Source organism: Pseudophryne corroboree, chromosome 1 (genome assembly GCF_028390025.1).
Source record: "Pseudophryne corroboree isolate aPseCor3 chromosome 1, aPseCor3.hap2, whole genome shotgun sequence".
Taxonomy (NCBI): Eukaryota; Metazoa; Chordata; class Amphibia; order Anura; family Myobatrachidae; genus Pseudophryne; species Pseudophryne corroboree.
Window position 1 is genome coordinate 871640184 of NC_086444.1, and position 12682 is coordinate 871652865.

At 41.8% G+C, this 12682-nt stretch overlaps 1 protein-coding gene and 1 long non-coding RNA gene across 5 annotated transcripts in view; one reads left to right on the forward strand and one right to left on the reverse strand.

Annotated features, from left to right (window-relative positions):
* LOC134914423 (uncharacterized) overlaps positions 1 to 2138 on the forward strand; it is a 33985-nt gene extending 31847 nt beyond the window's left edge. The window contains exon 4 of the long non-coding RNA XR_010177377.1: positions 1999 to 2138. This is a non-coding gene — a long non-coding RNA (uncharacterized LOC134914423). The remainder of the gene's footprint in view (positions 1 to 1998) is intronic.
* Positions 2086 to 12682, reverse strand: part of MFHAS1 (multifunctional ROCO family signaling regulator 1) — a 150485-nt gene continuing 139888 nt past the window's right edge. Inside the window, exons 2-3 of one of the 4 annotated variants that reach the window (XR_010177374.1) lie at positions 6665 to 6986; positions 2086 to 4179 (exon numbers count right to left, since the gene is read on the reverse strand). Coding sequence is in view for 2 of the 4 variants with exons in the window: in XM_063920042.1 (XP_063776112.1) it covers positions 6856 to 6986 (131 nt within the window). In the remaining 2 variants the exon portion in view is untranslated. Of the gene's footprint in view, positions 4180 to 6663; positions 6987 to 12682 lie in introns of those variants that run through there. The other 3 variants (XM_063920042.1, XR_010177375.1, XM_063920043.1) reach the window with 3 other exon arrangements.

The window sequence follows — 12682 nt, forward strand, 5'->3', positions numbered from 1 at the left end:
CAGCAGCACAATACCTGACAAGAACCTCCTGCGTAGTGTATCAGCACAAACAGGGAATTCAAGAGGTATATCATGACGAAAAATCACAGAGAAAAATACACACTGAGTATATCCTGTGAACTACCTATATTAAATGATAAACCTGACGCACTTAGCCCCCTCAGGTTATAGAATATAGGGATAGCAATCTGAGTGAGATACACGAAATGGAGGTCACACAGCAGCTATATGCACACAGTCACATTGTACAATGCAGAAATTATGACATGCAATAAAACTACACTGGACTAGCAATACAGAGTAGTACTATGTATAGCTATACACTCAATAGATATAACAATGCACAGTAAAGACTGGATGTATATCACAGGGTACTTGTACTATATAACCCTGACTAAATGCACTCTTTCTTAACTGACACTGTCAGCAGACATGTAGAATACTTAAGTGTCCTGTAAAATGCACAACGCTGACAGGCAGGCGGCTTTACAGAGGAGGATTTGCCCAAACAGTCCCAGGATCAGCTCAGCTTGTCTTAATGGCGCCCAAACGCTGACAGGGAGTGAGGGAGAGATATGCAGCTCCAGGGTGGGAACATTTACTCTAAATGGCGCCCTGGGATTGGGGTAGGGGCTACAGGTCAAAGCCTTATCCCCCTGCTGGACTTAACTTCATCAAGAAGAACAGATCCTGAACTTGGGGCCAGAAGATCTTCCAAAGGTCGCATTTGTGATGCCGCTCTGCTTTCAGGAAGAAGCACTTTCCTGATTGTAGTACTGTGGGCTTATATAAATGGTTTATGAGAGAAAACAGACCTTTGCCCTTGCCCTGGTGGTCTAGTGGGGTCCCTGTACTACCACAGTGTCCACGCCAGCGCGCGCGGTCCGCCTCCAACCGGCCACGTGGGATCGCGATTTACAGCGGGTCCCGCCGGGGGGACCCACTGAGTGCGGCCACGCGATCCAGGAGAACAACGGTCGTGTGTGTGTGACTAACAAGAAGAAAACCGGAGCCTCCGCTGTAAGTACCCCGCAACCAGGGCGCGGGAGTATACAGCACCGCTGGGGGAGGTGATGGAGCTGCAGTAGGAGATGTCTGACTGACATCTAACACACAATGCCTCTTCTGCAGCCCTTGAAGTCTTCATTTTTCTTTTAAAAGCTTCTTCTCAGGGCTGCTGGAGCAGCCCCCCTGTTGTATGCCTCATCTGCATGGCACCAACTACAAAACTGAGCTCCTGTGCACGGAGGCAGGGTTATAGAGGAGGCGGCGCTATGCATTCTGGGAAGAAGGTCAAAGCTTTGAGCCTGTTGGTGCTTCGGATCCAGATCCTACTCTACACCCCCAATGTCATTCCCTGTGGAGCCTAGTGTACCCTGCAGCAGAAATACATTTTTACATCTAATTACATACTTATACATCGCACACAGGGCCTGAATCAGAGCGGTAAGCAATGCTGATGTTCACGGAGTTAAGTGATTTTTTGCTCCTTAAAATCCCTAAAAACTCCTAAGGTGCATGCCCTTACACAGAGTTACCACACCAAGGCTGCTGCGATTAAGACACGGTACCAGAAATGTCTTGGAAACGTGCTGGGATTTCCTGGGTGGTGACTGGCAGTGGCTAAACAGATGCATTAAGATGGTTCGTCTTATGGGCGTGTTTTGGGATTCGTTGTACGCACGCTCACTCGCTCACTTTGGATGCCGGACTCAGATGTAAAATTTGCTCTTGCCATAGGGCTGATGAAAGCTTTGCTGGTGTAACGCGTATAAAGGTGTGCCAGGCAGTGACAGTGGGTATCTTATTCCTTGCACACTCATACACTCGGATGTTCACCAGGGAAGGACTTTGTAGCGGCATTTGCATTAAGCAGCAGCTGTGTCTGCATCCACCTCTGAGACAGACCTGCAGTATGATGACCTCTCCATGTTTTGCTTAGTTTAATTTGGAATGTACTAAGAATATCTGAACTAGCAAAACTTTTTGTGTTTTCAGAAAAAGAAGAATTGCACAACATGAAACACATTTGGTTCTACAATTTAACATGGGGGATTTTTAACATAAGGCTCATGCTGGAAATAATAAAATGCAAAATAAGAAAGTTTAATATGTTATTTAAACTGCTGTTGGTTTCATTACACAATTAAATAAATTGGTTTCAGCATATTCAATATCCTGCTGTGATTGTCTTCCCTTAGCAGTATGTTGGGTTCACTGTTTTGACAAAGGTGAGAGAGTAACCAAAAAAATATGCATATGCATTCTAAATTCTAATATTAATGAAATTGCAACAGTAAAGTAATTTCATTGACTATCCGGGTGTAAGCAAGCAGCACACTTAGGTATATGACATTATTGGTGCAGGATCCATAACTATAAAAATAACCCACACTTTCCTCTTTTGCAGAAAAATGAGAGCTCTACACTCACTGTAATAAGATGAAGTATTTATTCCATAAGAATTGACAAGTGTACCACTAATATGCTGACAGCCGTTTAACCCACTTTACTGAGGATCTCTCAATTTTCCCCAACGTATAACTAAATTGAAAGGGCCACTATATATATATATATATATATATATATATATATATCCAAAAGCATATCTGATATAGCAAGGCAGGCAATAACACTAGCACGTATGTAAGCGGTTCTATACTGTGAGAATATTTCAGATGTTTTTCATTGTATGTGTGTGTGCTATACAACTAAATGCAATCTATGATAGAACTTTATTTAAAATATTTCTACTTCCCATAAAGCTTCTGAAATCATCACATATATTATATGTCACATCTTTTATATAAGGCAACTTAGGTTCAGCAGCCCTCAAAATATCCTCAATTTGACTATTTACTATTGCTGCGTGAGGATGGCAGACAGGACTAAGAAAGCCAAACACTAATCTGTTACTGTGACAGGCTACAGTACTGCTCACAAGTTTACAAGGGGAGTAGTGTGCTCAGGGACAGATTAAGGGAGGGGCGACAGGGGCTGTCATCCCAGGTCTCCCACACTTTAGGGGTCCACACACACACAAACAGTGGTGTGTGAAGTGGAGTAGTCCCCTCAGGCGATCAACTGTTTATTAACAGCGGCCGGCGGGGAGCTACTCTGTGTTGTGTTAGTCTGGCGTGATAGTGTGGTAAAATCCTGCAAGTCACGGACATTGACCCGGAAGCGTCTGTTGTTGTACTTGCTGCAACGTCCTGGTGAGACGTTGCGTCCAGTGTGTGTGTTGGAGTGTCCAGTGTGCGCGCGCGTCCAGTGTGTGTGTTTTCGTGGGGGAAGAAGGGGGAGCAGGGGTTTACTTAGGATTTTCAATCATTTTTATTAGTGGGGGCCCCCACAACTTCATTGCCCCATAGCCGCCAAAAGCCATAATCCGGCCCTGAGTGTGTTTTAAATACCATGAAATATATTTGTCTATGTAATTATACTATTTCTTTACAGTAAGAAATTATTTGAAAACAGATATTGTACGCAAACCACTGAAACAGGTGGTTATGTTGTATATGTAGTACTGATTCAGGTGTCTACCAAATATATCCCAATGCAGGTTTGTAGTTGGCTACCTTTAAAGAATTTTAATTAGTATCACCTGTTTTACAATACAGTTGAAAATCCAGTAATATCAGAGTGTATATGCTGCTACAAAAGTTCTTACAAAAACATATACCTGTGCCCATGCTGATTCTCACTACTGCTGGGACAGGGTTTGTGAAATGTAGAAACATTTATGTGCCTTTGATTCTAAACATTTAACAACAAAATGCTGATCATTTTGCTTAAGTTAAAGGACTTGTGTTTTTCTGTGTACGTTTTTAACATTTACGGAGCATACTTTCACAACACTACCATCATTTATATATTATGGCTTATATGTGCATGGCAAGCAAAATCCCTGAGAAGCCATTAACATAGTCATTTGTTTAATTCCCACAATTCTTTTGTGATATATAACAGTTCATTGATACCTTTATAGTGGAGATAACATATACCCAATACCAACAACAAACTTTATTGTCCATAAAAACTCAAGTTAAAAAAAAAAAATGAAAGAAATAAAAGTCTTTTAGCACAAAAGGTCACGGTTTACTTGTCCAAGGATGCAATGCACCCATTCTCTCCCCATGAACCCCATGCAGCAATGAATTGATAAATTCTTCATGTTTCCTGGGTGGGGGGGAAAAAAAAAGAGAAAACATTGCATTAGACATATGAAATAAGAGGTCACAATATACATTACACTAGTGATATAGACAATATGATATAGCGGAATTAGTTATTCTAACTTAAAACATAACACTTCTAAAATTAAGTGATATTAAAACAGTAATTGATCACTACGAGAATAAAACATATGCTCAGATGTTTCCGTATCTGAAATTCTAAATGCTGCAATGTTTGAAACACTTTGACTGTGATTGAGATGGTGACACTTTTGCTTTCTGATGGGTTCAATGTACATAAACTTTGTTTCATGCACAAAATGATTAAAAATACAGTATAAAATGACCTTCAGGCTGTGTGTATAAGATGTATATATGACACGTAAATGTATTCCGTGTTTAGACTTGTTCCCAACCCCAAAATATCTCATTATGGTATGCAAATATTCCAAAATAAGGAAAAAATACGATATCCAAAATACTTCTGGTAGTAGGTACCAAGCATTTCAGATATGGGAGACTGAATTGAGAAAAAACAAATATTGTGTCGATGTTGTCTGAAAATATTCGGAACTATATGGACACTGTAACACAAGTGATTGGTTCTCTAGTACATTCCACCCACACTGGTTTTCAGCTAGGGGTAAGAAGAGTCCCAGGAAAAACAGCTGTATGCTCCGGCTGGGGAATCTTCACCTCAATAAAATCTTTTATTAGGCATTTGTGCTGCTTTAAGACGTGTTAATGAACACATTTAAAAGTGCAGTTATTACTCCATTAAATGAAGGACACATCATTACTAAGCTTTTACTAGTGTTTATCTTGGTTTTATATTCAACACAGTGTGTAGGATTCCCAAGTTATATGTGGTTCTGTTGTATTCATAGACAATATGTGCTTCTATGACAGGCCTGGCCAACCTGTGGCTCCCCAGATGTTGTTAAACTACACATCCCAGCATGCCCTGCCACAGCTTTAGCATTCCCTAGTAGTGAAATTACATAGTTACATAGTTTGAGGTTGAAAAAAGACAATTTGTCCATCAAGTTCAACCTATTTGTGTACTCCTACGCTGTGTTATTAAATTGTGGCAGGACATGCTGGAACTTGTAGTTTCACAACAACTGGAGAGCCACAGGTTGGCCAGGCCTGTTCTATAAAATAAAATAAAACCCTGTGTAGCTAGAATTGCATGTTCTGGGGCTGATACAGAGTTGAATCACCTACAACAGTTTGCTGTGCATATTACTTGAGTGTTTCAACTTAGCACACGCTCTGGAATCGAGCCTACGCAAGCACTGGAGATTCAGAATCATATGCACTTCAATCGTATCCGCATTGCAACTGCAGGGAGGTAACTGGTCTGTTGCATGAGGCTCATCACATAGGCAAAGTTTACAGATGCGTGTGACAGAATGGTTGGCTAATGCAGAGTTGGTTTTGCCCTACAGTAAGTATAGGCTGGTGCAGGTGTGCCCCAGAATGAGTACTGCTACCAAAGTGCACAGATAGGGGGCGCTCCACCCACAAAGATGTGTACAACTCTGCATACAGATATACACGATTAGTTCTGCGCACCCAATGATACCCCTTTTCCACCTAAGAAGCACGGGTCGCAGCCGGGAGCCTGACACGTGTGCTACCCGGCTGCGGCCCGTGCTCAGCCCCCTTTCCCACTACACTCACCAACCCAACATATTGCCAGGTTGGTGACGCTGCTGGCGACGCGGCAGGGGTGGGCTGGGCTTGGCGATCACATGATCTCCCAGCGCCGCCATTCCATACACTGAACGGGAGCCGTGTTCAACCCGGTAAGCTACCCGGGTAGGATTCCCGGATCACTTGATCCGGGTTTTCGCAGTGGGACCCTTTTCCATTAGCAAAAAACACAGGTAAATGCGCGCATTTACCCGTGTTTTTTGAGCTAGTGGAAAAGGGGTATGAGAGAGCATTTACTCTGCATCAGCTCCTCTGTCCTTAAATACTGATAGGCTTTATTACTACCCAGCTCCCAATTCTAGCAACTCCTCTCCAGCAATAATAGGAAAGAAAAAAAAAAGATTTTATTAAATTTGATGGTATGTACAAAACATACAAATTGCCTGTTGAAAACTTTACAATCGTGCATTATGAGTAAACATTAGTTGTCATTTAAATGTTCCTAAACTGTTTATGTTTTTCATTAACATAATTAAGTGCACTCACTAAACTACATTTTTTTTGTTTCCGAGAGCTTATTATAAAATATCCACAACCACAAAATATAACTGTATATATGGAATATGTAGGCGCTATATATGTAAGTGTAAATAATATTATTCCTGGCAAAGCTTTCTTTTATATAATCCTGGTTATTCTACTTTCATTCGCACATTAGTGAAAGTCCACACTTTTTTTGGGGGGGTGGGGTGTCATATTTCCAGTGCTGCAATCTAGGATTGTGTATTCTTTGCAAGTACACAATCATGTTCACCTTCATATTTACTCACCTTAAAGCTCTGAAGGGAAATTGGTGCCTCCCAGTTAATGAGTTGTGCCTTAGCTGCATTCCAAATACCACAAGGCCACAGTCCTTTTTTAAATAATTATTTGGGCGATTGTCTAAATTGTCAAATGCTCACTCCTTTCTGTCGTCACTTAGCTCAGGAATACTGCAGCAAAGAAGCGGGATATTGGGAGATCACTTTGAGCAGGGGCTGATCACTGTGGGGGTAGGGGGATAAACCAGGGCTACGTTCACTTTCTCACTGCCATTTTTAGGACAGATTATTTCAGTTATCCCTTCTGGCCTTGGCTGAGTAAGTAATTCACCTATGAAAGAAAACAAAACCACATTATTAGCATATATTATATGGCGTTAATCAAAGTTTATTAAAAAAAATGATTTTACAGAATGGATCACAAATAAAATCAATCCTTTTACTGAAATCAGTAAAAAAAGTAAAAGAAAAGTAAAAACTGATATATGCAGACATTACCTTGTGCATAGCGCTGATGTTTTACCTCAAAGAACTTAAGTCAGTTCACATTTGTTTAAATCTGTACAAGTTGGGCTATTATAATGACATTTGTTTCTAGAAAGTAGCTTTGTATTGAGGGAATTTAGAGACCGAAACAGCACACAAAGGGCAAGATTCAAATCTTATCCCTCCGGCAGCCACTACATGGTGCCCAAACGGAGCTATTCAATTGTAGCTCCGTTCGTGTGTGATGGCTGCTGGCTTCCGCATTTCAGCTTGCACTCACGGGGGTGGGGAGCTGAAATGCACAAAAGGTGACCTGGTTGAGCGCCCAAGCGGCACTTTTCACAATCGCGCCAAGCTCCTGACCTTTATGGGCACGATCAGTGCGATAACGGGACTCAATTAAATATCTCCACCTTGATCTCTCATCACTTTAGACGGGAGATCAGAAGCAATAATCAATTGAATTCCGCCCAAAGAGACATACTCAGTTGGGAGCAAAGCGGGGGGGATAAAAAGACCAAGTAACTGTGCACCTTGGTAAAACCATGCTGCATTGCATATAGGGCAGAGGGATATAGACGTGAGAGGGGCGGGTCCAAATACAAATCTAAATTGTAGTGCAAAAATAAAGCTTTCCAGCAATTGTGGGCTACATGCAAAAGCAGACAGTATTTGCCCTGCACGAAAAAAGGTAGTTACTTTTTTGTCTTGTTTGCAACTCTGAATCAGCCCCAAAATGGTGACCTCCTCTATGTGTAGATTGTTATGGGCCCTACACACTGGTCGATCTGACTGAAAGATATGAACGATCTCGTTCATTAAGAACGAGATACCGTTTATATCTTTCAGTGTGGAGGCACAAGCGATGAACGATGCGCGGCCCTGCGCTCGTTCATCGCTGGTCCCCCGTCGGTTGTGCATGCAGGCCAATATGGAGGATCTCGTCCATATTTGCCTGCACTTCTATGGAGCCGGGTGAAGGGGGCAGTGAAGGAACTTCACTCCCCCTGTCACTGCCCCCCAGCCGCTGGGTCGCCCGTAGGGCGTATCCGCCATTGGGCAGCTCGGCGGCGGATCGTTAAATGTGTAGGGCCCATTAGCCCAAGAGTCAAAATCTATTATCTGTATTTCAGATTAGATAATAATTTAATCAGAGTGACAAATCATCATGTATCCAATTTAGTGTATATGAACAGAATTTAAAATCCTATAGAAACCAAATTTGGATGTCTAATCTCTTGACACATTTCGTTAGGTGACTGGCAAATGTTGGATACAATATGGATATACTGTATTTTGATCTGCAAAAGTGTAAAATACTTTGAGCTAAAATACCAGCTGATACTGACAGTAACTTTAGACAGGATAAATAATCAGACAGACCAGGTCTTCAGTTTCATTAAGTTACAACAGTGATCACAGAATTACACAATTGTTATCTTAGGAGGGATGCAGTGAATTTACCTACAATCAAAAATCCGAAGGTCAAAATACCGACAACCATTTACCAACACTTAAAATACTGCCAAGGTCATAATACCGACATTTAAAATGTCGACAGGTCAAAAAGTCGACACAAGTTTTTAATTGAAACCGACTTGTTTATACTTTACCATCCCAGTGGACCTGGAGTGGGAATATAACAGTGTGCCGAGCGCTGCGAGGCACTGTGTCTGAAGCATGGCGAGCGCAGCAAGCCATGCGAGGGGACACGGTACACTTATACGGTGTCCATGTCGACACAAAAAATATGAAAAACTCTTGTCGACTTTTGACCTGTCGACATTTTAAATGTCGGTATTTTGATCTTGTCGGTACTTTGACTGTTGGTCAATTGTTGGCGGGATTTTGACCATCCGGATTTTGATTGTAGGTATTTCATACTGATCCCCCTCAGGAACAAAATCCACTGAACTTTTTTTTTTTTTACAGTACAGACATGATAAATGTGGATAAAGAAGGTATTTGTAACCACAAAGAATGTATTATTGACCATATATACTGTAATAATGTAGACAATATTCCTTGGCAACAAATACAGCACGTCTCCAAGACTACCGTTAATATGTAACCAGCAAATCAGTTTCTGTATAGCAGCTTTAGCAGGTGCACAGTTTATAGTACAAATGCATTTTGTCTCTTGTTTTCTGTAAATAAGATTTATTGAGGCACCAAAAAAAAATAGTTATAAATGTCCTGCGGATGGCACTAAAACAGACTGAGCTGTAAAATGTTGCCATGCACATTAAAATGAAAGAAAGGATGCTCAAATTTTCAAAACAAAAAGAGGAAGAGACGGGGGAGGGTTCTCAGATAATACCTGAAAAAAAGGAAAGTTCCTTACAATGAAATGGCCGAAACATTGTTAAATTTAAGTCCAGGGGCTCAAAACCTTATCAAAGGGTCTAGCGGGCCTTTCAGGAACATAACCTGACAGGCCCACAAGACCACTTTCATAGTAGTAGTTGGTCGGGATTAGCAACAATCTCGATAAATAAGCACAATGGACCACTGTCACTTTATATGAGTGATAAACAATTGAATATCGCCCACTGAATCTACAGAAGGAGCAGGAGGGCGGGTGACAAATATCAAGACAGGTAACATTAGCTTCATGGTCTGTCCAAAAAAAGGGTCTATGGGCCCGATTCAGACCTGATCACTGCTGTACGTTTTCGCACAGCGGGCGATTATTGAACTACTGCGCATGCGTATAGACTGCAATGCACAGGCGTTTGCCAAACAGCGACAGGATGGTGCAAAAATTTTGAGTGCATGGGCGTTCGCAAGGTGATTGATAGGAAGAGGCCATTTGAGGGTGGTAACTGGCAGTTTTCTGGGAGTGTCAGGAAAAACACAGGTGTTCCCAAGCGTTTTCAGGGTGGGTGTGTGACGTCAGCTCCGGACCCAATCAGCCTGATTCCTTCGCACTGGAGGAGTAAGTATTGAGCTGCGCACAGACTGCACACACTGCACAGAATGGGAAAAACATTCGATGGTGAGTGTGATGTGAACGGTTTTGCAGCTGTCCGCTGACTGAGGGGAATTTTCGCACAGTGTACACATGTAATCGCACACTTGCACGGGGCGAATTTTCACTCCCCCTAGGCGGCAACTATCTAATCGCAGGACAGTGTAATTTGTAGCACAGCGATCAGGTCTGAATTAGGCCCTATGTCCACTGTACGTATCATAGAGGTACAAGTACATTTTCATTCCACTACTGCTAATATTTGGATGTTGAGTGCAGCTGATTAGGCAGCCATTGTAACTGTCCAATCGGATGAGGACAATTTAGCAACACCACCTGTTTGAATAAAAGAAGTACCACTGAGTATCTAAAGCAAAAAAATTATTAGCTAGCTGTACAAAACCCCCCAAAACCTAACATATGTACTCTCACAAGCAACTATGAGGCACCTGCACTTTTTCCAAGAGCTCGCAACTAGCATTGCTAAAACCTGGAAGAACCAAAACCAAACAATGCACGTTCATTTCGAATAAATGCTGAATGGACAGAGATGCTGTTCCTCAGGAGGCAGCTTCCGTGTTCCCATCAGCCATCTATGTGGACAGCAGACATTACAGGCAGAAGTGAGCTAGTCAAAACCCTGACAGTTTTTTTTGTTTCTGTTTTTTTTTGGGAGGGGGGGGGTGTTCATAAGAAGATCTCTCTTATGTGAGGTTAAGCTTTTAGAATGCCATTAAGTGCACATCTCCATTTGTGGTTTCATATTACAGTAGAAATAAAAAGTCTAACGCATAATAACCTGTATAATGCTTTTAAAGGCCACTAAACCCCAAAATTTTCAGATAGCTACGAATTCTGGAGTTAAATACTTTGTTCAGTGTTGAGCTGATATTTCACCGCACTTGTTAATTAATAACGCATCTTCTCAGTTTATCTGGAAACTAAAGGTCCTCCTAGATATTTATTTCAGCCGGCTATCACCATATACAGGTCATAAAGCTTAGAAATCTGTATCTACACAGCGCATATCTGCACAATAGGTCTGCATTGCAGTTTGTCAATGTCTGCTGGTTTGGTGAGGGAAGAACCTCTCCCCTAGTAGTCCCAATTACTGGGACTGCTGGTAGTGGCTTCCATTGGCACATAAGGCAATACAAGGGTCCTTTTAGAGAAGGGGGATTGCAATCTGTCAAATGCATCTGAAGGGCTAGGTGTGACCTAGGGGGAAGTAACAAAATGACGTGCCCATGCCTTCAACATGGTATGACCTACACTTTTTGTGTGCGCCTTGACAAAATCCATCCAAGGCCAATGCTGGAAAGTTGTGTTATATCCCTTTCACATTACACAAATAACCCGGCATATTGCCGAGTCGATGCGGGTATGAAAGTACGAATGGTATGCTACAATTTCCTGGGTTGACTGACCCGGTAATTCAACCCGGGAACAACGCAGGGTTATTCCTGGGTTGAAGAGCAACGTGAAAGGGTTGCCGGATCGATGCGACCTGGGACCCGTTCACTCCATAGGGAGAGGTGTCGCTATAGGGGCAGGCAGCGCTTGGACATGATCTGATCTCCAGACACTGCCTCCGCACATGTCACATGACACAATATGCCGGGTTGGTGCCTCCAGTCAGAAAGGGGTCTCACCTGGGAAGGGCCCGTGTATAAGACCCGAGTGCGACCCGCTGTTGCGATGTGAAAGCGGTATTAGTGTCATGTTCTCGCTTCGCTTGTTTTTAAAGTTCTATGGCTAAAGATAGTGCAGAGAAACTTAACACAGCATTTGGCTTCTATTCCCCCAGAGATGAAATACAAGTATTGTAACACATACCATGTTAGGTTACATTTTAGATGGATGTTTATTAAGAAACCAAACTGTAATAGGAGTTAAGTGTTGTATTTTGGCAGTGCTTATTTACTGAATAATTGCAGCATCTGCCATGGTGATAAACACAGAAAACGAGAGAATGTACCAGCAATGTGCACCCCAGAGAAACCCGCTCGGACCATCGGCTAGGACTCTTTTCACACAGCATTGTCTTTGAGCTTATACGTCAGGTGTACAGGTGTTTTGTAAACCAATTTCCAAACTAGGTTTCAATCATTTTGTTATTATTTATTTATTTTAACTTTGTTATAAGCACAAAGCATACTCCAGAAATGACCACAAAAGGAAATAAAGAACAGCCAGCTCTTGAGTCACATGTTTATATCTGATTTTCCTTTTTAAAGCAATTATGAAACATCAATTCCTCTATTATTTGCTACAGTATATTGGCTTTACTGTAATGAACTGTATGATCTGTGGTCTGTTTATTAACCCTTTTACTGATAAAAGAAAAAAAAAAGGTTATTGGGAAGTTACACTCATCATGTTTCAGCAACATACTCTGCACATACTGTACCCCCATCCCACTAGTAACAAGACAATGGGGGTCAGAGAATGGGCATGTGAAATATTGCAAAATAGGTTTCCATTGATCTAAACAGGCAACTTCATGAGGCAGGTAAATGCCAAAAGCCAACAGTATTGATAAAATGTACGCACATTATAAAAACTTTGAG